At 40.6% G+C, this 27,940-nt stretch overlaps 1 protein-coding gene across 3 annotated transcripts in view; it reads left to right on the plus strand.

Moving 5' to 3' along the window:
* The window catches only part of LOC105254440 (transcription factor SOX-5), a 146,129-nt gene that overhangs the window by 42,373 nt on the left and 75,816 nt on the right, over window positions 1–27,940 (plus strand). The window contains exons 3-5 of one of the 3 annotated variants that reach the window (XM_025411959.1): window positions 1,604–1,698; window positions 3,584–3,720; window positions 4,188–4,593. In XM_025411959.1, coding sequence (XP_025267744.1) covers window positions 4,439–4,593 — 155 coding nt within the window. In that variant the 5' untranslated portion in view covers window positions 1,604–1,698; window positions 3,584–3,720; window positions 4,188–4,438. Of the gene's footprint in view, window positions 1–1,603; window positions 1,699–3,286; window positions 3,423–3,583; window positions 3,721–4,187; window positions 4,594–27,940 lie in introns of those variants that run through there. The other 2 variants (XM_011263113.3, XM_020028513.2) reach the window with 2 other exon arrangements.

The raw sequence follows: 27,940 nt of genomic DNA on the forward strand, positions 1-27,940 counted from the left end.
ATGACTAGCAATTTGAAGGTTTTAAGATATAACCGCGTGATGATCATTTAATAAATATCTGACGAAACCCTTTTTGATGTCATTTTCTTTAATATTTGGTATTAAGAATTGCAATGGTATTTTTATAATGAATCACAAATTATAAAATGCTTTATTTTGCCACTATCTATGATATATGTGTACAATTAATAAATAATAATAATAATTGTAATAATTATCGTAATAATAATCGTAATAATAATCGTATAAATAATTATAATAAAGTATATATTTTATTACAATTATTTATACAATATATTTAATAAAATAATTTCAAGCATTTGTTAAATTTAAACACTTTTTTATATGATTATAAATTATGGAAGGGAGAGAGAAATGTTTAGTGAACATTATATTTTCTCAAGACTCATTTAACATCGTCGGATTCCATGCGGCGGTAGGAATGCCGACGTTTCAACTCGAAAACATTAAACCATAGAAGCCGTTCGGGAGAGAAAGAGAGAGTAGCGAAGCGGAGAAGAAAAAGACAGTGACGTAGTACCTGCGTTCGAAGGAATCTCGTGTCATCTACCAGGTTCTTCTCTCCTCCTACCTCTGAATCATCGTCCTTTGTCTTTTTCCAGAATCCTTCGTAACCTGTCAGTAACCAACCGCAGATTGCCGATCTTTTGACTTTTATAAAAATGAATTCTAGGTAGCACATTTAATAAAATGTATGTTTTTTCTCATTATGGAATGAAAGGCGTTATGAGGCCATTATGATGCAGGATACACTCGCATTATCTCATAATTGCGAAAATTCATAAATTAATGTAGTTATTGTAGTATTGCTATAAAAATGCAAATTTCTATAATTTCAGTAGAGATATTGCGGTGCTTTAATTATCCTTTCTTTACTTGCGACTGGATAGATTAAGATTGGGAAGCATTAACACATATTCATTGCTTAAATTCTTTATATCAGTTTTGTTCTTGATGAAACTTCATTTACATTTACTTATTTATATTTCCTTTTGCGAAAAAAAATCTGCAACTTATAATTCTTTTTTATTCTGTTTCTTGTTAGAACTGTACATTATCTATGTATATTACATTATCTATGTATATTTCTTTATATTTTTGAATCTTATTCTTTTTATTTTACTTTGAATAAATCCCAATCCATTTCAATTCTACAATAATGTTAAACACGAATTGATTGATTGATTTGCATTCAATGAGATGCTAATACATATCTTGAGCTTTAAGCTCTTCGATTATTCAAACACATATACTATATATATGTTAAAGATCCGTGTATAGTAATAAAAAAAATAACTAAGTTTACTTTGATATGTAAAACTCATTTGATGATTATAAAATTTAATATTCGATTATCGCGTACTATTCTTTACCGTTAATAAATTTTATTGTCAAGTCAATAGTTTAACGAAATTTGAGAAGAAGTTGTGATCACTCGCGCGAGTAATAAAAATTGTAAGAATATTAGAGAAGTAGAATTGGAAATGTATTACGCGCCAGAGATTCTATCGAAGATTAACCAGCGCGGAATGACGTTTCGCATTATTCATCAAGCTGACCAAGATTTTTTTTCTGTCCGCAGGATGGTGCGCTTCCTGATGTTCGCCATAATTGTACGACGGTGGACGGGGTCGATACGGCCGTAAACCCGATCAGCTGGAAGGAGATTCGAAGCCGGTAAGTACAAATGACACCTGCTTATTGTGCTTATTCATTCAGGATGTGGCTATCCAACCGTGTACAATGTGACTTAATGGGGAACCTATAAAGACCTTTAACATTAACTATGAAATCTATCATCGCGTACAGAGTCCAACTATATACCAATGCGATTTATCGGCGATGTAACTTATTCCCCCAGCGATGCATCTCTGCGTAGCATGTTCGTAGCGTGTTCGTACTCGCTTATCGAGCTGTTGCACTTGCATACAAACGCTTGTTACAAGCGTATTTCAATTGAAATCGTGTTAACGTAATGATATAATAGTACTTTAAAACTTTAAAAATCTCAGATACAATCTCATCAAATGGATTCTCATAGAATCTACAACATTTGACTCCGCGTCTTACATTTCTCTCCTCTCAATTTTATTTGCGTTAGACAAAAAGGATTGACATTTTATCTGTTGAAGTGTTAGGGTTATCTTATTCCGTTCTATGAAATTATTAGATAGAAAAAATCTACAAAAAATTGTCATGACATAGGGAAGAGAGAGAAAGATAGTTATGATATATCACTTCACTGTACACCTTCGGATACTGATATGCTATCGAAATGATTTATACTTTACACGATTACTCTTGCGAGCGATCGATCGAATTGTACGCGATACGCACGTTGTTTGACAATGCGAAACGTGTGAATATTAATACCTCAGGCGAAAAATAGAATTTACTACTATAAATAGAATTTACGTAGAATCGCGCACGTGGCAGTATAAATGAGCGACAGAAAAATACTCGTCATATACTTGACTTGATGTTCGAGCTAAGTACATATTCAAACATGCGTGGACAATCACGAACGATGGGACGCGATTTTGCCGGGACAATAAGTCAATCCATTTTCAAGCTGCGCAAGAATTGCCTGACAAAAAAAGAAAGACCCAAGCTGGATATAGTTATTGCGAGTGCACACGTGAACAGGTCGATCCGGTCGAGTGAGATCAAAAGAGAGATGCGGAATAAAGAATGAAAAGAGAGAGAAGAGTAGAATGGACGCGAGAAAGAAGGCAGGGGGTCTGCGATGGCGACAGGAAAGAGGGGTGGGAGGGGGGAAAACAGAAACGTATACGATGGTATCGGGGGCGATAAAGATGTGAGAGAGAGAGAGAGAAAGAGAATACCAGAGACATAGAAAGAGAAAAAGAAAGAGGTGAGGATGTCATACAATAATCGAACCCATTCGTAGCACAATGTTTACAAAAGAGCGATATCTAATCGGCGAAATGCTCGTCGAAAAGTAAACCGAGAACAGGGTGGAGCACAACGTGTCATCTCCCTTCGTCGTTCACGGCCGTTTTCGTCCATCCGTCTCGCGCTCGCGAGCGCGCGAACGGGTTATGCGCGCCGCAGAACCTCTCCTGATGGCAATACCTGCCGCGCGCGGTGAACAACACACCTCGTTCGGTGATATCTATATATATATACATATATACACGCATTACACTACTTTGTATATCAGCGTGCATGTGCACACATACTTGACGAGATGCGCGCGCGCGCGCGCACACACACACATACGCACACTCGCGCCGGTCATCGCGTATTGGCGTATATACCATCGTCGAGTATTGTATAATGCAGCCATTGATAGCCGTCCTCTCTTTCACGCACGCGATATGCTGCAGTCGTTGCAACCCGTGTCCGGTGACAGCCTCCAGTGTCCAGTCTCCCTCCCGGTGAGTGTCCACAAGATTTATTTTCCCAGGCGATATATACGGGGTGGCGAAATACGTACGCGCTCTCCCACCGCGAAAACGGAAAATTCGGCTCGCGACTCAACTCCTTCGCGTACAATCGTAAGGATCAAGCGAGAATAATGATTTGCCGCGCGTTGTAGGTTTCAGGACGCAACGAAAAGTGCGATCTAAGCGGAAGTACTATTTAGAGGTGTACTTTGTGGGTTGGATATTCTGCGTTTTCATTGTGTATCGAACATTCAGATTCTTATCTGTCATTAAGAATGGAAACGATTAGGTACGTAAAAATCATAGTTTAACTAATTAGCGCGTATTAGCAAAGATGCAAGCTGGAAAAGAAAATTAAATAATAATTATTAATTATTGCATATTGAATTTAAAATTTATTAGAAGAATTTTGTTTAAAGTCTGATGTAACATATAATGATGAAATGAAACTAAAAATTTTGTATTTTAAATTAAATTTTAAAAGAATAGACTAGTCGATAAAATAAAGTATCAGTTCTTAATTAATTTCAAGCAACTTTGCCAGCATGCATTTAATTTTACATTTAATGACAAAGATATTTAATGATGAGAATAAATTTTTACTATGAACGGATGTACCGTTCGGTCAATCAAAATTGTATGAATGAAAAATGCATTGCAAAAAATCCATCAACAACTGCAGTAATAAGCATATATTTTATACATTGCATGAAACGTTCTGGAAAACGTGTTTTTACTTTACAATTCGCTTTCCAGTCTGGCAATCTGTACTGTATTGCTCCTGTACACGATGAAGCGGAAGCGAGTTACCGTGAGCTTACGCAACGTTCAAGTTCCGTCATTGCTCGCGTAAGACCGACTTGAGGCAAGAAACGTGGCGAGAGTAAAACTCGCGGCTTTCGCCATTAATCGCGTACATCGGAGGTATCGTCGTTATTTTCTCGATCGCGATTTCGCCGTCTCTCCAGTCATCGTCTCTCTTTCCAGACTGTCTTTCTTGGGACCCCATGGTACTTAACGAGCAGATCACTTTCAGTTACGGCGATATAACCACAATCAATTTACAAGCCCAGCGAACTGCCGCGATGTCAGGCGCGGAAGATTGCGATCGCCATTGCGATGACCAGTTCGACGAGAGAATCATTCCAACGATCTTTCCTAGGTAAGTGACGAGTTATGATTTGCCGGGGAAATATTGAAAACGATCGGGAACAATCGGGACACCCGTTGAGTCGCCGATCGCTCTGCCGTTTGAAATTGCGTAAACGGAATTGAATTACCGTCCGCTGCGAGAGAACGCGAAATTCGCGTGCACGGTTCGATTTATTGGACGATCGTTGATGGATAGCCACCGAATGGTTGTCATTTTGCGGACAAAAAAAAATTGTCGACGAGATCTTCATTCGATCGCGCGCGGTGGATGATTTTATCGTATTTTGATTATCCGCGTTTGTGATTACGTACTTTGCAAGTTTTAAAAATATTTACGAATGTTATAAAATATCAAGATCACTCTCGTTTCTTTAAATCGCGGACATTTTCGTACAGTGATGTATAATGCGAATTTACAGATTTCTCGAACATCGATTTCCATTCCCGAATACGGATGTCGCATCCGGCGCGATATTGACATGCCGCTACCAATGGCGGAACGCTAAGTAAATAGCGCGCAGCTACGAGTATCGTACTGGCTATGCCAGTATCATCGTTCCATCTAGCAATTGTCAATAAACTTGTATCAGCGTATCTCCCAAGCGATGATAAAATGTTACACGGTTTAGCTCGAGATTTTCGACGGTAGGAGAGAACGCTGTTTAATCTTATCGCAGTTTTTGTGCAAATAGCACAATGATGATTACGCAATCACGCGCATCGCGAATGCCTGATGCGAATCATCGCGCTTCCGCTAATTTCGTTCCTCCATTTCTTCGAGAAGAAAAGCAGGTCGAAGCGACGAGTGCGTTAAATTGAAAGTAATTTGGGCGCGACGACACCTCAAAGACAAGTTATCTCGGTATATTCGTATAACCTTGAGCGAAAAATGATATTTTTCTCGGGATTTGTTGGTCGTAACTTTGACTCTCTCTCTTTTACGCGATTATTAAAATTGTTTCGCGTGAAAAGAGAAATCAGGAAAAAGAGAAGCGTAGGAATAATCCACATTCTATCTTGTTTGTGTCTTTGAAGAGGAAAAGAAGCGCACCGCAGAAATGCAACAAAATGCGCCGCTACACGTGTTTGCGAAACACGACGTGCACCGAAATGACACGGCGAGGGAGATCTTTATTGCAATATTTTTATTTCCGCGGACAAAAAGATATCGCGTCATTCGCGTGCTCAGAAACGCGGGTAGCCAGTCACTGTCGCCCGTTATTATCGATAACTCAAATTTTTGGCAACGACAAGTGCTTTAAGAATATCGGACCTCGATGACACATAATACATGCTCGTATGTTTGAATCTCGATCATCCGCAGATAGCGAGTTAAAATAACAACGAATTGAAGATATGCGAAGAACGCATTACGATCATATGTCGTGGATAGAACTGCAGAGACAAACGAGACAGGGAGGAAAGAAAGAAAAAGAAGTCAAGATGCGCGCTTTTGTCGGTACGTCCATTACGACATCCGGTCACCGCGTGGTCGTTAAAGTGACACAAATGGTGTTTCAAAAATATCGCAAGCAAAACATGTATTTGATTAAAAATAACATGGCGCCATCGTTATTTGCAACGTCTACAGTTTCTTGTATTCATTACATTTGAACATTTATTTCTTATCATCATGTTATTGTTGCATATGAAAACATTCTCATTGTAACTTAATAAAACAAAGATGCTAATGACAAATAATAACATGTTATCAAATAATGTCTGTATATTATATAATATTTACAATTTGCATATTATAATTTATAATTTTTATATTAAAACAATTTCTCAAATGCATATGTTGTTTACGGTGTAATGAAAGGAACTATAAAGAGCATCTTCTTAGTCTCTTCGACGAATAACAACAAGCTGTTTAGAATACCTCGCCCAGGATTAACACACTCTCGCGAGATTATGCAGATCCTGAAAAGCTTGTCTATTTAATTCTCGATTTATGCGGAACTCGCTGGTCGTTCAGCGTGTACCTCAGCGGCCGTTGTCGACTTTAATCGAGGCCTGTGTGTGCGTGGAACAGCCGATCGTGAATCTGCCGTTGATGCCGAGAAAGCCCGGCTTCTTTGACAAAAAAAAAGTAGACAAGCATAATCGTAAAGTGCGAATGTTATTCTCCGGGCGATGAGCGAGGCCGCGAAAGAAAGAGCGAAGGGGCGATATTTTTTTCGACGCGTATAATGGAACGCCATGGAATAAGAATTCCACGTTTTTCGCAGTCGCGACAAAGATCTCGAGGGATATTCGAACCGGAGCTCGAAACTATAGATACCGTTCCTGCACGAATTACGGTGATTCGCAAAGCGGCAATTAGTATCGCGTAATTAGTCGAATAAATTTCGCTATCATTCATACCGAGAATCGATACAAGAACTTATTTCATGTAATCGACGGCGAGATAATAATTCTCTCGCTTCAGCATTTTGCACGTCGGCTGCTTTCATCGTTTCTTCGTTGTACTTGTCGATAAATTCGAAGGAAAGCTAAAGATCGGCGCACCCCTCGGCTCGATGTTCGAGCGTGGCGCCGTGGATTCCATCGAGCACGTCAATTGCGAATGATGGACGAACTAAAGACGACGAAACAGGAACGAGCTCGGTCGCCCGAATTGCACAAGCGGATTATACGTTTTCCTTCGTAATAAAACACGGGAGGTCTCAAAGAGAAAATAATGTCTCCCTGATTACTCGCCTCGATTCAACTCGCTACTCTCCTTTCCCTACCCGACGCCTCTTTCGCGCTGTTTCTCTTTACAGGGATATAACTTCCCAGTCCTTTCTGTGCCTGGGACTTTGTTGAAATGGGGATTAAAACGATGTTTGCGCGAAATCCAAAAGCATTACCGACTTTATCTTTCGAATTGCACCGTATTACTTTTCCTTTTATCTCGCGACGCTTCCGTGATATTTGTTTTCTTAATTTCAATCGAGGACGACGAAGGAAGATATTCTGGGCTATAAGATTATATTTTAAAATACAAAGTCAGTTTTTACGTCAGTTAATACGCAACACGAGTCACGCAAAACGAGATTATTTTTATAACAAAAATTATATAAAAAATTTACATAAAAAAATTATATAAAAAACTTTATATAAAAAAATTATGTTTATAATATATTTAAATTTTAGAGTGTGTATTTTTTATCCAAATATCTTTCATAAATTTTGAATACATCAAATATATCATGGCTTGAATCGATGTCGCGCATTAAATAAATTGATTTCACGTAATAGCCAGTTTTTGCGAAATCTTTTATCTTTTATCTGGCACGTTTTCTTATTTATGCACAGTGACAATAATATTATAATTATTTAGATTTTTAGTATAACGACTCGAACGTTGGCCTATCGTCCAATAATCACAAACCGGTTGGACGACAATACAAAGTCCTACTTTTTAAAAATCGGTTCCAAAGAGAGAGAGAGAGAGAGAGAGAGAGAGAGAGAGAGAGAGAGAGAGAGAGAGAGAGAGATCTGTAAAATTTCATACGTCAATTCGTAAACATAAAAATCATATATAAAAAATCATATATAAATAATCATTTATATGCTCTCTACGATTTGTGAAGTAGAGATTTTTCTCTCTATCTTTTATAACAGCATGTTTATTATAAACTCACTAAAAATTCATTATTCGTGTTAATTGTGCAATGATGATAATGAAAAATATAAACGACTTATAGCCTACTAATGTAGAAATGGCTAAAATAAAAGCATATGACATTTAGCTTTAAAAATTGCGCGATTTTTAAATGTATGTATCACTTAATAAATATTACTGAAAAGTGCATTATGATTACTAACAGAAGAAGGCTGATCGGTTATTGACTAATGGCACATATATTAATAATTAAATAATAATGCTAATTAAATAATCATGAAAGACAACATATGCACATGATATACTTCGTTCAACTATCACTTTTATAATTAATAAAAATTGCAATGTCGAATTTCGCGAAACATACTCAACATTCGAGCTGTTTCCTCAAATATTTAAATGAAATGAGGTGGGAAGGACAAAAATATCGGTCCCTAATCCAGAAAGCCACGTGTAAAAAAAGAGAAAAGATGCAAGCTCAAGAACCAAACGGTCGGTCGAGGTGGATAGACGTCGCGGCGAAAGCTTGTCCATAATGTATAGAGCCCGCGCGAACATAAAATTCTCCAATTGCAAAATTGATGCGGCTTATGTTACCTCATCTGTCTCTTTCTCTCTCCTTCTTTTTCGGTGTCGCTGTATCCTCATCGGTAGTCACTTCCTCGCGACCCCGCGACAGCATCGCGTCTACGACGATGTCACGGGTCTCGCGGGTCCCTTCCTCGTTTTACTGTAAAGCAACTCCTCATATTGTACAGGGACACGTAATTCATTTTTTACCGGACTCGGCTCAATTATTTATAAATTGCTGCTCCCTCGGGGAGAGGACGGGGCCGACCTGTCGTCCCCTCTCGATGCGGCGCGTCGCGGCGCCGCGCTTCTATCTCTGATAGCAACCACACTACTGCGACGCGGAATAAAAAGGAAAAAGTGAGCGCTTTGGAAGCCCCGTATACAACCGGCCGGTAGCTACCAGACACTTGGAGCGATCGCGCGAGAGATGTAATTTGTAGTTTGGCGTGCTTTATTTCATCAAATGTATGCTGTCAGGAGGCGCGAGTTTTCATTTTTAATCCGATTTCACTTTTCGATTCGTAATTATCCGCTATGTATAATTGTTACGATATCAAGAAAAACTGCAGAAAATAGATTACTTTAATTGCTCTACAAAAAATAGTCCTATTATTGAGAACAATTACTAAAATATTACCGAAAATTATATTGAACGTGTAAATTTCTCATATAGTTTGAAAAAAGAAATTTGGAAACTCGTAGACGTATATGATTTTAATAGGTGTCTAATTCTTCGATTGCAACAATATTTAAATTAAATATATCGTCATTTCAATGTACTTACATATCAAATCTATTTGACCGAGACAACATAATTAGATTTATTCAATTCAGATTTATTTAAACGTTCTCTTTGCGCGTAAGAACTCGCTAAAGCCGCGGAGTGGACGGATAGGTCAATTAAACGCGAAGGCAACGTATGACCTCGCGCAGCACGCGCTCACGATCGTAACTTCGTAATTCACGATCTCTTTAATGACGCGCCGCTCTACATAAATTTACATATAATTGCAGGCTTTTTCGCGAACCTGGCAATTTCGAACTCAGGCGCATTAAGGCGCACGCACGCGACGCATTTGTTTAGCGGTAACACCCCCGCACTCGTGAAACAGGCTCTCAAATCTCTCTTATTATACGTTAGTTCCTAGCGGTTAGACGACCGTAACTCAATCTCACTTGTTGTATAGCGGAACTCGTTCCTTATGTGTGTTTATCGGTGAATATTTTTAAGTGTGTTACTAAATATTCACCATTTTCTAAAATAATTATATATAAAAATTATAGGCAAGACTGAAAACAAATAGAAGGATAATAATGTCCTCTTTTCACTTTTAAATGACATTGTCTTAAGAGAGATTATTCTTTAAATTATTATTCTTATTTATATTAATTCCAATTAAAGCAAGAAATTATCAAGAAATAAGAATATGATTCTCTTGTTTAGCGGTAACTTGTTATATGTAATAATTAAATTTTTAATATTAGACTATAAATGTGTATGAAAATATTTGAAATACATCTATAAGAGTGAAATGTATTATTAGAGTCCAAACGTAAATTGGTGAATTATACGACGGTAATTTCGGACCTTATTATTCTCGTCGCGTTCATAAGCAACACCGCATCGAACAACGTTCAAAGAGCATCGTTCTTGGTTTGATGCCCAGAACATCATTATAGGGACACCGTCTGCTTTGACTGTTCCCTAGAGAACACAATCTCCCTTTCTGCGTCTCTGTGCTCCATCATCCTGGTTTCCTCTCCCTTTTGACGTGCGCGCGAATGCGATTCGTTGTTTACAAAATCGACCAGAGGCCCGGGAGTTTCCTTTTTAAAGAGACCATATGTTTTTTAATTAGTCCCCTTCCGCGCTTGATTTCCTTCTATTCAAGTGAATCGCGAGAAGCATGACAAACTCATGGTTACTAAATTTTCTGAGAATATCTTTTTTAGCAAGTAATATTAGCTAAATTAAATGTCGATTAAAATATATGAAAATTTTTATAAATAAAATTCAATATCATTTTTAAAAAATATTTTTTTAAATTATTCAAAAATATTAGATTGATATAAATCCATAATTTGATCAGAACCCAACGACAGTAACACGATACAATGACATGCGATTGCTCCAACACATGATTGTTCAACTATTAATTAAACAATTCATCTCGTGATTATAAATCGCAAGTGTTGCGATAACTGACAACGTATTTCTTAATGAACAGCAAAAAAATCAGTCAAGTTGAATGTGCACCGATGTGTATGTAAATCTCATTTTTGTTAAATTATCCTATTGAAATTACATCAAGAAAAAAGTATTCGCTCGGCAATTGACAACGTCGTACAATTTGTTACATAATCATACGTACAATGTGCCAAACGTGTAAATATTTATCATGTAGATAATGATTGTATTTTTAAATAGAAATAATCGACAAGAGAAAAAAACATGTCCTTGTAGATATTAAAAGCCTCTCCGAACGAGAAAACGTTATTGGAACGATTTGTAATTATAATTAAAATTGAGCAGAAAAAGATAAAACGCTCGATTTTTACAAAAAGGAAATTATCCGTACATTTAAAAAAGAATTCGTCAATAAAATAATATAAATGACGCAAAATCATTCAGCGTGAATCCACCGTAAAAACCATTGTGCGCGATGCACACGAGGCATACGGTGCAAAATGTAACGTGTCATTAGAAAGCGCGAGGTCGTAGCTGCCGGGAGAAATCACCGGGACATCGCGGCTCTTTCCCTGCAATTCGTTAAAAAATCATCAGACGAACGTACGTACTCTGCGGAGAGCGACAAAGTCGGTCGACGTCCGCCGAGGAGCCGGCCTTATCCTTCGCCTTCGTCGGACACAATGCTGTACTCTCACGAGAGTCCGCATCGCGAAACGACAAGGAGGACAACCGCGGACGCTCAGCGGACGCGCGCGAGCGCGATCGGGGGCTACCCTTCAAACAACCTTGATATTAACCAGTTGTGGAGGGCCCATTGTCGGCTTCGGACTATGGACATTGTGCTCTTTGAGCGTTCCACAAAGAGGCAACGGGCTCGCACGCTCGGTGTGCGTGCGGTATTCAGTCAACGCGCTATCTCTGGCCCCGGGACGCCTGTGTGCGCGCGTAACACGTACACACGCATACACGCGCGCGCACTGAGTGCCGTTAGATTGCTGCTAAAAGCGCGGTGCCCGCGAGGCATTATCCATTGTGAGCGTGGCGCATCTCGAAAACATAACGTCGGTATCACAGTCGGCCACCGGTGGCAGGAACGAGAGACGAGCGATGGGGAAATGGAGAAGAGGTGATTGTAAATTTATTGGTATCGAACATTGCTCCGCGTGGCTAAGTCGAGAGAAACTACATCGATATTTTTTCCAAGGAACTTTTCGTAAAATTATGACAAATACTACAAAAATATAACGAAGCGCATTTAATAATTTCATTTTATTTCCACCTAATTTACATTTTCCAAAGATCCGTGTACGCTCTATACAAATTCTCGTCAAACGGACAAATATAGGCACAGGTATCAATCTTCAAAGACGCGAGTCGAAGAAAGACGTCACAATAGAACCGCCGTTTAAGGTGCGAAGAATTTCCGACGGCGGAGATTAATTGATCGCGAGAGGTCGCACGACAACGAGCGATCCAAATTCGACGATATAGCGGATCTCTCTTGCGTATAATCGGACACACGTGCATCTCGAGAGATTTACCGGAGGGGGTGGGGGAGGGATAGCGCACATCGGCGGTCGCCTACGGTCGCACGAAGCTCGTCTTAAGGCCCTAAGCTCCTTGTCGGAGGACGCGACTACGCATGCATGCCAAGGACTAACGCACCAGCGGCGGCACAATGCCGCCGCGATGAATGTGGGCATTAAACGATTATAGTCAGGGATTTGTATGAACAAATGGATGACAATGGCGTACGCGAATGGCCGCGCGGGCACGGAGCGGCCGGCGACGAGAACCGGCCTCTTGTTCCGCTCCTTCCTCTTTCGAGATTCAATGAGAGGCTAATTGGAGGCTGCGTCGTGTGTGTGGCGTTGGCTGCGTGCAAGCACGGTAGCGCTCCTTGTATCTCTTATATACGCGCATATTATTCTTCGCCTGACCGTCCGCGCTATTACGCAAATTGCGCTCGTCGATAAACGCGCTCCTATTATTTTAATCTTCGTTGTTTAATGCGTATTAATGCGAGATGGATACAGATATACGATACATAGTTACCTGATATCTCTCGCGCACCGTCATTGTATATACATATCGCATATATTATTCTAGATATCGTCGCATTTTCTTCGTTTTCCGTCTGAAAATATTGCGAAATTGGTAGAATTCCGAAAAATATCGCTCGCGTGATAAGCGAAAAGATAAAACATTCTTACGGATTATTTCGGCGCTATCGTATGAAATATCAAAAACACTCGTGTCTATCAATAGATGCCACTTACTCTTCGCGTCGTGTAAATCATATCGGTTCCATAAATCACTGGCTAAAAGGGATCTCTCGAAAAATCGCTTCGCGATTGAAGAAGCCTTATTGGTCCACAATAAGGCGTGACGCATATCGGTGAACACTCCCGGCCAGATGTCTCGCAGAAGGTCTTTTTTGGCCGATAAAACCCACGCCGAAATATATGATACATCGAGAAACGCGACATCGTCGAGTCGACACAAACCTCGAATTTCCGCGTACTTTTCTCTGCTTCCGCGAATCGCACGAGTCAAGTCGATAGCGACAAATCTCTAAACCGCGAGCGCGAAAGAGAAGAATCAGGGTCCAGAATCCAGAAGAAAGAGCGTCGGAATCGGCGGTGCCGGCCGGTCGGTCGGTTGATCCAGCAGCTACCATCTATCATGCAGCTGTTGCTTCCATTGTGTTGTTAGTCTTACGTTACGCGTCGCGACGAGAGAAGTCAAAGACAGAGAGAAAGAGAGAGAGAGAGAGACTCTCTTCGCGAGCGAAGGAGCCAGCAGCAGCCGGCGAGTGTGCAACATGTGTTTGTCCCGCGCCCTCTTCCCTCCTTCTCCTCCGCCTCTGTTTCTATTTCTCTAGATCTCCCTTTTTTTGTTGCGTTATAATATTATTCTTTCGACCTAACTGAGAAGACATTGAGAACTGTGAACATGGTACACGAGGAATGTACAGTCACGCGAGCCAAACAATGAATTAAATCTGTTCCTTTTAGTTACATTTTTACGTACATTTTTATGTTTGTTTCTTTACCTTCTTCATTTTACAATCATCGCGTTATGTTTTTCATTAAATCAGTGGGCAGTAATACGAAACACATAATTATTTTTACAACGTATCAACAACAATCTCTTCCATGGAATTCGTATTATGAGAAAAAAAATCTTTGCGCAGGTAACTTACCATAACGACATTCTTTCGCGTAGATTGCAAGAAAGCGATGTATTAATTTTACGTAATGGACTAGCGGCGTATCAACCGATGCATTCTGTATCAAGGAGTCCGAGAGTAATTTATAAATGGTCATCTCTCGGAACCCCAAAGCCACGCGCGCGGCTTGAAGAGAAAGAGGCGACGGAAGGATGGGGAGCGCGGGGCGAAAGGACGAGGAAACGAAGGAGAGAATCGTCGGGGGATACAGAGAGCGAGCTAGGCAGAGAAAGGGCGTAAAGGCCACGGAAAAGGGGCAGAGGGAGGGAGAGCGAGCCCGTGAAACAAGGAGAGAGAGAGAGAGAGAGAGAATGGCAAAGAGGGAGAGAAAGAGAGAGACCGAGACAGGCAGAAAGATAAGTCTTTGATGTCTAGCGGAGATATGATGATAATCATGATGAAGGCTTCCGCTTGCACGCTACAGTGGAATCCGCGCCTTCTACCTCCCCCTCCCCGCCATAAGCCGTCGTGTGCGCGCGCGTGGTTTCAGACCAGGTATCTTGTGTTCTCGCAATCAATATAACGGACGTACCTCCGAGACGTTGATATACTCGCGGGTGACCTTACGTTAGCGCGTTACGCCCAAGTGGGATTCCAGATATGCAATGAGTCCGCCGTACAGGTGTGCGAACGGGTTTCGCCGCCGCGGCGCGGCGCACATATACCACCTTTTAACAAGAGGCAGTAGCGCGAAATGAGCGCCAATTAGCGTTAAAATGTTTCATGCATAACATCGGAGAATTATACGCTCGGTGCGCAAAGACAAATAGTGCTGAGTCGTGAGCTTGATCATTAGTAGCTCCAACACAATGAATAATATAGCGAAATTAAGTATGTAGATAGAGCGTTCGAACGATCGAGCGATGAGATTTTAAATTGTAAATAACCGATAATTATCTACAATTTAGTTCCATTGAAAAAATTTTAAATCGATAAAATTGACATGATTTTCGAAAAAAACATCGGTATTAAAATAGATCAGTATAAAAATAGATGTAATGATAGCAAGAGCTTCCCGACCTTTGCTACATACGCGATAAAGTCTTTCCTTTAAATTTGGAAAGAGGTAAAACCCTTGGATGGTTACATGGATGTATCAGCCTGTCTGGTCAAGGAAACACAACGGAAAGTAGATACGTACAATGAAGACGATGACTCGCGTTGCGAGTATGCGCGCGTATACAAGAAGTGCGTCCTGCTTTCACGACAATCCAATGCGGGCGCGAGAAAGTAGTCGGTCCATCCGCCTTTATACATACCAATCGAATAGAAAGCCAGATAAGCTTTATAGTTCGATCGAAATCGTAAAACGGCTGGACGGTGGAGTTTTAACGATATACAATATATACATTGCATCGTGACAGTTCGTGCCTCGCTACGTGCGCAATACGCTCCCTGGATGATCGGCGGAATTGCGGTCTTCTCGTTCCGGCGATTCCGTGAGAACGATGTGGCACCTTTTAAACGAGCCGAGTCCACGACTAATAATAGATCTCATCGTAAAATCTCGAGAATACTTCGAGTCTCGCGTAATCCGAGTAGAAACGGGCAAATTGATTCGCGGCACGGTTGTCTACCGGCGCGAAATAAATTCTTTCATCAGGGAACAGCGGACCGCGAAACGGACATTTTCATCAAATCAATGCTCCGTGCCCGGCTATTTGCATATGTATGGCCGATATATTCTCCGATTGAATATTGCTTGCTTTCTCGTACAAGATTATTCGGTTTGTACACGATGTTTTGCCACGAGTTTCTCCGATATAAAGATTAATATATATTATATGTACCAGCGATAGTCTTATTCGCGTGCGGTATTTGCCGAAAAGAATCGTATATTGTGAGAATATGGTATACGAATACAATTGGTGATATAACAGAGATATACATTTGTATATCGCAAAAACATATCGGGTAAAATAATTTAGCGGCGAATCTTTTTGGCCAATTTAGAATCAATTTTTTATAAATTTTTCATCCAAATCATATTGAAATTGAATACATGTGTCAATTATGTAAATTATTTTTCAAAGTAGCACATTCGTTGTATCGATATTACATGCCGTGAAAACGAATTCTTTTCCGTCACATTGCATCGAGAAACGAATTTACTTTTAAGTCATTCGACATATTCTCCGATGCACGTGACCCCGGTGGCTGCTCTCCGGAGGGTTTTACCCACGAAATTTTATACCGTAAACCAGAAGAACGACTCCGACAGGGATAGGCGCACGTGCGCCGGACATCGTTACTAAAACATTAGGTGGCGCCGATAAATGGCCGCAATAATCCTGCGGTTCGACTCGCAAGCCGATTGTAGAGTAAAAAGCGACGGAGACTCTTGGCGGAGAGCCTCCACCCCGCCGACATAAATGATCGCCCTTCTTTCTTGGCTGCGTCTCTATACTCCATGGGCCGATAAATACAGGTTCGCCATAGGGCGGAGGCGAGGCTTGGCCCACGAATTATAGACGTTTTAAAAATATTGTTCCATCACTTATTCAAGGCTCGGCTAAAGTATCGCTTTCCAATAGTATCCTTCGATCACAATTTCCCACCGGCTGTATTATTGAAGCTTACCCCAAAAAGTCGAGCAGTCTAGGTGCTATGCGGCGGATCGTCTACTTTGTAGGAATAGGTTGAGCGGATAAAAGGATGATGTACGATTATGGCAGCCCGCGAGAGAAGCTGCTTTCTATTTTGGAACATTTTAGCGTCGATCTCCATGAATCGAATATCGCGTTTACGTTTCCTTTGAAATATTATAATGACATGTGTGGGTTCTATATTGCTCTTGTATTGCGTGTAATTAAATATTATTTATTTAGATACTACTTTTCAAAATTGAGATTAGAATCTATTCTCAATGCTGTTTAAAATCGCTGATGTAAGCCGAATTTGATTGCGATTTTAAACCGATTGGGAAACGCGTATCGATTATGTCTATGATATTTCGTGCAATTTGATCCGTATTGCTAAATGTGCCGGGGATTATCTTGCAATCTGTCACCGAAAGTTTTGATGATTTCATTAAAACCTTAAGATTCTCTAAAATTATAACAATCGTATATATAAGTATCATATGGAATTTGGAAATTTCAATATTTAGGATTTCTTGATGAAATCTTTCCGATAAAGAAAACAGTTTATATAAGAAAAAAGCTTTAATTGCTATAAAAAATTTTTAAAGAAATTTACAATCTTAAAATAATTAATTTGATTATATTGTATCATAAAATAGATATGTATTTGAAAAAATAGAATATTATTAAATAGAGTTCCTCGTTAAATTTGCTCTACATATTTATATTTTTTATTGCATCAAATTTAATATCCACATTAAGCACATTTTATACATATCTAGCTTTAAAAAAAAAACATTTTTACACAATTCATATTTCCTCACTTTAATAAAGCGAATTTCACAATTTAAGGGGGACGAATGATGATACAATTTATTTATTTATTTATTTATTTATCTTTGCGTAAAGAGAACAAGAAAAAGGGACAAAACATGAGGTCTACATGTGTGTTCACGGAAACTGCCGTACCACATTACGCTGCCCCCTCGCCAATACTCGTCGATTATAGGCTCCGTCCCTCCATTCTCGACCGAGCCGGCCGTTCCAGGCGTTAATGAGGACAGGCGGTCGGCCCCGAGGCATTACGCATACATTAGGAACCGCCGATCAACGAACGAGAGATGCGATCGGCGGGATCGCGACTGCATTCCGCGGGCGTAACGTTAATCGGCGTGCGGCGTCAAGAGCGGTTGTAAGAGCCGACGGCGTCGACGGCAGAAGCCGCCGGGAATGGGAACGAGAAGCTCAAGTGGCGGCGCTTTCAATTATTCTCGCCGAACAATCTCACCGCTTGTTTCCTTCGGCGATTACATCTCCGGGTATTTATTCGCCTCCCCGGTCTCCTCCCCCCCCCCCGCGCGCGCGCGCGCGCGGCTTCCATCGTTCCGCCATATCTATCCGCTCGCTATCCCTTTGCTCTCTCTGCTCCCGCGATATGCCCTTGCTCGCTGTTCTTCCCTCGTTTCGAAGTGATCTTTACGTAAAAGCTACGGGAAGAGCGCGACGTTGATCGATCAGGCTTGTCGAGTCGGTTACCGCAAAGCTTTCCGAAGTTCGCGGAATGTAATTGCATCGCTGTGCAAACAAATACGTAAATTATTCAAAGAGAGTAAAGTGCATTCGGTTGCAACTCTATATTTGCAGATGACAAAGTTACACATTTAAGAAAGAGTATGCCAGAAAGGGAGAAATTACTAATACCTCGTAATTAAAAATGAATAATGTGCATGTGAAAATTTATTAAGAAAAATAATAGAAAAGGATAACTTTTTTGGTAGTGCAGTATATACGACAGATTCGTCATGAAACAATCATTGCAGATATAATCATGCCATTAGAAAACTTGTGAAATTTGAGTTTAGACGAATTTGTTCTGGTCGCCGCTTTTGGTGATTTACATGTGTTGGTTTTAGGTTTAAAGCATCTGGCCGACAGCCTAATCGTTTAAGTAATTTCTATAATAATAACGTTCGCTGCCTTCATGTATTCGCGCGCAAAAATTACGAGATCGTATCCAACGATTTATGGTATTCGGTAACAGTGTTATGAGCATACACCTCGCATATTAGAGAGATGATTAAAAATACGAGCCGTTCGAGTAACAGGCAGAGAATCTTGTAGTCGTTAGCTTGCAACAAAAGCGAGGAGAAATTGTGAGTCTCGACTTCCAATGTAATCATTGCTCTTTAAAGCAACCCATTAAGGAATTGTTCTCCATTCTCCTGTCTGCCTGGCTCGCATCACGAACCATTGGACTTGCCCGAAGATCCGAAACTGTGATTACACGCGCACGAATTATCGAGAGTTAATTGTAATCTTAATTAAGGTCTATACAACGCGACTGTCGGATAAGCTGCTCGATAATTTCTCTCAAGAGATAAATAAATAAATACATAAGGGCGGGATACTTGATGTGTATTTCGACCTGCTATCTGTTATCTTTTCGATTCTTTATTTAATTAAACTTATGTTACAAAACATATATTTGAATAAATATATCGAGTCATAATTTTTGCTAGGTATAACAATTCGTAAAGTAATAAAAAGTAATTCTAAACTAAATTTTTAATAGTAGCAGTTTTAGTCTTTGTTTATTACGTGTGTAACAGCGGCGGCATTCATAATTATCTCAAACTAAAAACGCAACCGGAAGTATGTGTTGTCAACTCTACCATTATCTCTGAAAGCAGAATACCGATCTTAGGGCGCAACTGCTTCACATTAAGTGCGAAGGTATAATCGAACAGCCTCGTGGCTCAAATGCCTGTTATGTCTATCTATCCTTGAGTTTTCTTCGGGAGCACGTATGGCTCACACGTGTTTAAATTATTATTGTCTGAAATATATGCGTGTATATATAGGTACAAAAGCGACCGTTTGAAACGTTGCTCATGGTTTAGAATTCATTATCTTTTCTACAGCGAGATATATCGCCATCTTACCAGGAGAATTCATTAAAACGATGTGACAATAAATTGGACGCATGAGCAATGTCATGAAATCACGGGTACATTAATAAATAGCAATATAATCTCACAATTATTTTGTCAAATGCAATTGTGATTTTATACTCTGTTAACAGTTTCATCTTTAACAAAATTGTGCTACACAGAGCATTGTGTGATACGCATAACTTATGCGAATCATCGCAAACGATGATTGCAAAATTTGTTGGCTACATTTATATTTTGGAAATAATATTATATGAGACATTATTTATTACGCGCACAATTAATACATACAAATTCATGTACAAATGTCGAGTTTGTCGTATGTCGTAGATTCGGTCATTGCTTCTTCAAAACGATGGCCCTGACCTAGCTCAATCCGCTAGTCACTCGGGTTTCTAATTTCGAGCCGGTCGCATCCTTTGCCGGAAATAGCGCACGTGTGCAAGGGCTACTGACAGATTCCGGAAGAGGGAGGGGAAGAAGGGGCAGGCAGAACATGTCATCGACACATGGATAATTAAGGGCAAGCATAGGGATTCGTCGCGATTCGTCGATAACGTCGCGTGGCGGCCGAAATTTTTCGTCCCCCGACACGTAGAACGCGAGGATCCGATGACGTACCGGATGTCATCGCGTCGAGTCCATACGACGGACGCTATGCGGGTGCATTTATTATGTTAGCAGCGCGGGACCGGTGCGCTCGCTTATGCCATCTCGGAGACGGATGCGCTGGCGCGCTCGCAATCGCTCACTCGTACGCGTGCAAACGCACTCCTACATCCGCGGCTCGTCCATCATGCGCGTATCGTTGCATTGCGCTGAAAGCTAAATTTACATTGTTAAATTGTGCCACCGCTTCCGTCAAGCTTCGCGCGACTTACCACTTATTTGTATACTTGGTCGCCAAAGTTACAGATGCGTCCTCAGTCTCGCTATTTATCTCGCGCTCCTCTCCTCATTTTGATATACGCTATTAAATTTATTTCGCGTCGCGAGCGGCTGAGAAATTCAGCGAGGATGAAACAAAATTGTTGAAATTGCTTCCATCAATCGCGCGATCGCGGATATTAATCATCATAAACTCGGCTCTTTATTATATTCAATACGTAATATTATATAAATCCGGCTTTTCTTAAACTGCTCAAAAATTATTCATATCTCGTAATTATATGTTGCTGCTCTAACGGAATATGAAATCAAGTCATTAGTTACGAGTGGATAAACTCGTAAGGTACACTTATAAGATTGCTATTCCATCATTATCACAATTTAAATATTTCTACACTCGATTACTCGAATGCCGGCAACACCTTCAATCTCTCTTCAATTTTCATTAATAGCGCGTAATTTCTGCGTGCGAATTTTTAGCAGCATTCCGATTCGCGATATTAAAATATTGCCGGTGTAAAAGCCGACACATCGTTTTACCGTTATCGATCACCGTATATGCGTATAAAGACCGCTAAGTGTCTCGATTGCACCGCGTCGATTTTCCAATTATCTACGCACGCGTTCCACATTACGCTTATCGAACAACGGTATACACGCGGCAGCAATGAGGAAATGTCTTCGTAGCACCGAGCACTATCATTATCGTACGCTGTGCGCGCGGAAATGATGATTTCCGTCAGTACGACCTTGGACATGAAAGAAAGTATCGATGCCATAACGAAAGACGAAAAAGGAACAACGTTGTGGCTTTGCGGATTCTCTCCCAAGCTCTCACTTGCGAGCTACAGGCGCAATATTGCGCCGCATAGCGAATAAATCAAACTGTTGACGGTACTTAATGATTGGACGTTGAAGTTTATCGATAACGAAAATATTGTTAATCGGATGCACTTTCACGAGAGAAAGATCTTTCGATGCAATTTAAAATAGGTTGATTAAAGAACATTTTATTTGTAATTATATTATTGCTAAGAATCGTGTAATAATGATGTATCTCTAGTGTGACAGGCTTTCCAGCTAATTAATAATGAGAATGATGCAGATAAAATACAAAGACTAGATATTAATTTATAAATTTAAAAAATGCTTTTTGTGTAAAGAAATATTATACATTCGTTTTCCTTATAAATTTTTCTTTAAATTAAAAGTCTTTATATTAAAAAAAAATAATTAAAAAACATCACTGTCAATCCATCGTTACGTAACTTTGCATGTGCGCGAGAGGATTCGCGGTAAATGAAATCACTCCAAAAATAGCGATTGGCAGAGAATCAGGTGCTCTGCTGTTAACGAGATGGAGGAAAGCGATTCTGCTAGATCGGTGCGCTTTCACGACATAATTTCCTAAGTGAAACGTACATTCAAGCGATTCACACAAAAATCATCGCTAGCACGGCATCTATTTTTCTTCCGAGGTGCTTGACCTTACGAGGAAGCAGAGACAGAGAGAAAGATCCCTGTCGTGTAACCGGAGCTTCCATGCATAGTTAACAGCGCGCAATAGGAGATTCTCTGTCCCCCGAAGCAGATCTCTAAACGATAGTCGTGATTTTCATAACTAGGAGCGCGTCATAGCGGTAGGAAGATGAAAAGAAAGATATTGTAATGGCCGCCTGGTGGCTACGAAAGCGACAGCCTACGCGAGAAAGAGAGGACCGGAATGGAACAAAGAAATGGGAGAGAACGTCTCGTCGAGGATGGCACCGCGAATGGCAAAGCGAATGGAGACACGACCGAAGATATGGACGAACCGCGCGCGAATACTCGAAGGTGTGAGATTTAATACCTCATCTCTCTTACGCGCGCGAGCGGTGCTTTAACGAGCGATCGTCAAATTAAATTAAACGACACGGGAATCGTTGACACGGAAAACGACGGTCGCAGCGACACCGGCTGATCCGCCGCGGGCGGCCGATGACGTTTCCTCGTCTCGTTCCTGCGTCCACGGATGCTGCGAGATGCTGACGTGTCATCGCTGCTGTCTGTTGCCGCGCGACCGATGACTCGCACATATCTGAGACGGGGGAAATAAATCGTGTCGCTTTCGCGAATGTCGCTACGCCTTAAATAAGTCAATTACATCGACAATTCGCGAAGAAATGAAACGTGCATCGCATCCTAACGACGCGGAGCGAAATCCTCGATTGTAATCTTGTAAGACGAGTTTTATATCGTAAGTCATTCTAAAATCTTAGCTATTACGTGATCATAATTTATTACAATATTATCTTTTTATACATAGCTTTAAAAAAACAGCTAGCTTTACAATTTTTCAAGATTACGTGTTAACGATTGTTATATGTCATCGGTAGTAAATCATTTGTGTCGTTTCTTCAAAACTTAATAATGTATTACCGTTGATGAATAATTGATGATTAATAATTTCGCGATGCGAGAAACAAAGTTGCGAGTACGAAAACGTATATACCATAATTTGACAATGTTGAGAGGAGACAGTCCATGATAAGTGTGCGAGCACAGAAGCGTTGTGCAATTTATACGTACTTACATACTCATATGGGATGTTTTGTGGCGGCAATTAATAGTAGATTAGCGGCTCGTGTATGGTGTGCAAAGAGGAGGATGATGAGAGGGTGAGCGCGGATCAAGCGTATTGGGAACGCGCGGCAGGGGATGGGAAACAGAGTCCGGGGAAAGGTCGAAACGGGGGTTGCCGAAGGGCCATGGGACTAACTCGAGGAGAGCGAATCTTGGGGATGGGAATGGGGGAGGGATGAGATTACACACGCCGCCTCGGGGATTACCACACTCTGATTCTTCGATAAGAATGTCAAAATAAGCTGCCTCTCACCGTGCCACGTGTAATCTCTCTTCCCGCCCGCTTCCCTCCCCCTTGTCGTTCCATCCGCTCGGTGAACGCTTACGAGCCGCGTAATTACGTTGTAACGAGCCCGGTCGTTCTCTCTACGGCGCTCTGATCCGTCGAAACGATCGTCCTTGCTACGACGAAGCCGTGAACCGTCGTCACGATTCACGTCTCACCATCGGTGATGACTCAAAACACTTCGTATAACTCGCGGACAGGTTCAATGTCTGGACACATGTATAAAACACGCTCGTATATCAGTATCAGATATAAGCGGCACATTTACGCGTCTCAAGAAATAAATTAATTTCTTCAAGAATGAAATATGCATGCAAATTTACTTTATTTATAAAACGCACGTTTGCTTATATAATAATATAGAGCGAAACTTGTAAAGATTTTCCATTTGCCCATATTATTTGTGATTTAATGTTTAATTTCAATTTATTGTAGATTCAACGCGGCAGTAATAATGCATTTGTCTTTTCGCGATACAATGAATTCGATTCTAAGGAAGCTAAAAGCATAAATTACGCTTAACGCACACGCGCGTTCGCTCGTTCGTACGCACTGTCGTGTAAATCAGTCGGCCGACACGAAGGCAACGTACGTCATTGGAATTCTAAGTATCTTCCGAATACCAAAAGGCTCTGTTCAGAGTACGGATATATCGCCGGACAATCCGGAGAGCGTTTGACCACGCGTGTGGACCGGCGAGAGCGTAACGCATAAATTACGGCTTCGGATCTTCACACTAGCGAGGACGTGCTACTTTTCACGGGGCTCCGTCTAACGGTCGCGCCAACAATCCGGACGCGCGAATAAAAGTGAGGAAGAATGGGATCGGTCTGAAGGATTAGCCGCCTTTCAGGCCGACGTTGAAGAAGTACCGCGTCTTCGCCATACGAGGATTAATTCACGACTCTTTCGTGCCGCGGAAGAGAGAAAATCTCAAATGGCGAGCGTCACGGTTAGTCCGTTTACCATATCCGTAACACACAACTCTCACACCACGTAAATAACACACTTGGCGATTCTACCGCGTATCGTTATCTAAATACAATAAATTATTAAACATGAGTTGTTCTCTTGGTAGATTTTAAAATAAATTCCATTCGCGAAAACTGCAATTTCATAGATTAAAATCGTAGAAAATGTAAATGTTACATGAATTTCTCGTTTAGCTTTATACGCATAATAACAAAAATACACATCGACATGCGAGAAATTCTACTTGTCGAACGCAATAAATAGTTATAATGGCGCGAACATATATGCACATACGTTATGGATGCGCACACGATCTTCAGCCAGGGGCTTTCATAAGGAAACGATACAATAGTCGGGGAATGACGATTATTCAAGTCGGGGTGGATTATGAGACATTTATTGAGGCTAGCTCTCTCTCCTGTCCCCCAACGGATAGATAGGTGGAAAGGGGAAAGGAGGGAGCCGTCTTTTTACGCGCGTATGCGCCAACGCAGTATTCAAGTGCGGGAGGGAGGATGTTGACACTGGCAGATCTGCTCGTGGATTAAAGCTTTGTGTCGTACAAAGCACCGCCACAATGCACCCCCTGTCATTGTGTACGCGACCTCATATACTTTCGTCGATGCGACACTCTGCAGGGATGTAATAACTCGATCGATTCCCCATTAAGGTTTCAGGCGGACTCGTGAGACACGAGTGTATCTAGTGTAGTTGGAGAAGAGAAAGAGAGACGAATCTCGCTTCGAGCGCTCTCTCGCTTCCCTTCTTCAGTCAGTTGCTTCAGAAAGCCCGTAGAAGTTTCGAAGCTAGAGTCGAGCTGATTTCGCGAATGTCTTACTGTATCGAATGCTTAGTTGCGTCAAATACGCATTCGCTCGAATATTAACTGAAAGACGCATACGGAAATTTCTTCGTCTTCGATCGTTATACAGAACTTACACAATTTCTGGCAAATATTTTACGAGCCGCAAAAGTTGTACGTCATGAATAATTGCGTCTTATAAGCGATACGCATTTTCACATTGTTTCTAAAAGACAATAAAATCTGTCAACGATGATATTCTAATAAAGAACGATGACCGATTGATCGCAACAGCATTGATTTAAACTAATAAGAATAAGTCTTGATGTTTACATACAAGTATATATAATGCATGTATTTTTAATGATGGGAATTATAAAGTAGATCTCTCGACCTCGCTTCCTAGATAGATAAGTAGAGGAAAAACGTAACAATTTCTACGACGAGACAAAGTAATATCTCATTTCAACGGACATATAACACCCCGAGTTTACGAGTTTTCTGCGCGTAGTGTGCCCATTTTAATCTCAATCAACGTGAAATCCACGGTCTCCTCGTCCTTCACTTAAATTGCGTTAGTGTAGACCCTCTACGAAGCGAAGACAGCTTACGTCGAGCGTGTTGATCGCCGCTCACCCTCACGACGGGGTGATCTCCGTGTTTCTGTGTTTTTAGTATTTCCCGAAATGAAGTTGCGAAAAGTGAGATGGTCGGACTACGGCGGTAGCGCTACGACGATGGTTGCGCCCGGTGTTGGCGGTAGATAGGTAGGTAGCTAGGTAATATCTTCGTAAGCTCCGTCTTTTATGACAGGACTGGAGCGCCTCTCAAGGATATTGGTAATCTTCGAGCTGGCTGTAGTAATATCGGCGCCGCAGTGATCTCTCGCCCCGAAGACCCCCATCCACGTGACCCCCTCCGCCATCGCCTCTTTCACCACGTTCAACCCTACCCTCCCTTCTCTCCCTTTATTTCCCTTCCCTCCTCTGGCTCTGCGCGCTACAAGTCCACCAACCATCCTTTCCGTATGAGAACGAAGACTTCGAAGAACCGTCTCTATACCTCTCTCCTTGCCGTTCTGCAACCATCTCTTGCAGTTCTTCCTCTCTTCTCCTCTCCCTCTTTTTCTCTCTCTCTCCCCCTCTATCTTTCTCTTTTTCTCTCTATTTCGTTGCAAGGGCGGATGTATTGACGCGGCTTTGCAGCCACATTCCGAGATAAGAACGTACAATATATACCCATTTCTTCTTCTTGCCGATTTTGTTTTCTTATATTTTCTTGTCTTCTCGTCGTATAACATAATCGATATCTATGATGTTTAATCTTACCGAAATTTTGCTCGTATATTTCGAGCAATTATGATGTCAGTTTTATCGCAAGATGAATTTAAATTCTATTATGTAATTGAATTTTCAGGAACATATATACAGTGTTTGATTTATCACTCGATTTTACATCGCAGATATATGTCTATTAATATATGATATGTTATAAATAGATACTTCAAAATTTATTTCGATTTATGCAACATCACTCATGTCACTATTTGTGAACAGCTATTTGCGATCGGATCAGAAATAATCTGTAAAATATTTTTAATTAATGATTTAAGTGACTTATAAGATCACATCTTTTGACATAAATTCGTCACGCGATCATCGCGAGGAATATATTCGCGTTGAAGCGAACACGCGAATACGGTTGCGGGGAATTATTTCTAACGCTTTCTAATCTTAAGCATCGCATAATATCGCGCCACTCCGTGAAGCATATACAAATGCGCTTAGCAATTCATTCTAGCGACGTTATTGCAGACAAGAGTTATGGTTCGGACATAACGAGCCGTCGATCGGTTCGTTACGTGGCCAGCTCTCGGGCGAGCCGAAGATAATTGGATAGCGTTCGATGAATTGCTCGTGCAACAATGGGACAGCAGCAAGATAAATCGCACTTCGGTACTTGCGTTATCTTATACGACGACACAGAGGTGAGCCGCCTCGACGACTACCTCGATTCATTTTGTCATATTCAATACTCCAATTCTTTTTATACATGCACACACTCGTATACAACAAATATGTTATATTTTTAAATTCTATAAAATATTTTAAAATGATCAAATATCACTTTTTTGTATAGTATATTGAAAATAATAGATGCATTGAAATATGAAATCAACGTTTCCATCGAAAAAAGCTTAGTTCTGTATGGAGTGAAAAATCCATTATAATACGTTTGTTTGTTATTGTACAATATTGAGATATAAATAAACTTGGCGATAAGCTCTAACCATTTATAAAAATTTGTGCAACTGCTATGAGAATCAAAAATAAATTAATCGGCAATAATGATATTTATTATTTCGCTGAAAAATAAAAGCGTATTAACAGCGCGACCTAAATATTTGTGTAATTACGACCCTAGGTCTTTCAAGGATATTTATTCTCATTAATAAGTTTGCCGTCCGCCAACTTGTCATAGTTGTTACTTTTAAATCTCCGCAGATTTAGATTTCCACAAAAGTCTTTTCGTTAGCATTCTCCCTTGGGACGGACAGGAGTCGCGACGCTTAATTATAAAAATTAACGCCGGCGCAATATTACTTCTCAGACAATTGTTGAAAACTAATTAGAATAACCATTTTA

The sequence above is a fragment of the Camponotus floridanus genome, unplaced genomic scaffold (genome assembly GCF_003227725.1).
Source record: "Camponotus floridanus strain SB8 unplaced genomic scaffold, Cflo_v7.5 scaffold46, whole genome shotgun sequence".
In the NCBI taxonomy this organism is placed as follows: Eukaryota; Metazoa; Arthropoda; class Insecta; order Hymenoptera; family Formicidae; genus Camponotus; species Camponotus floridanus.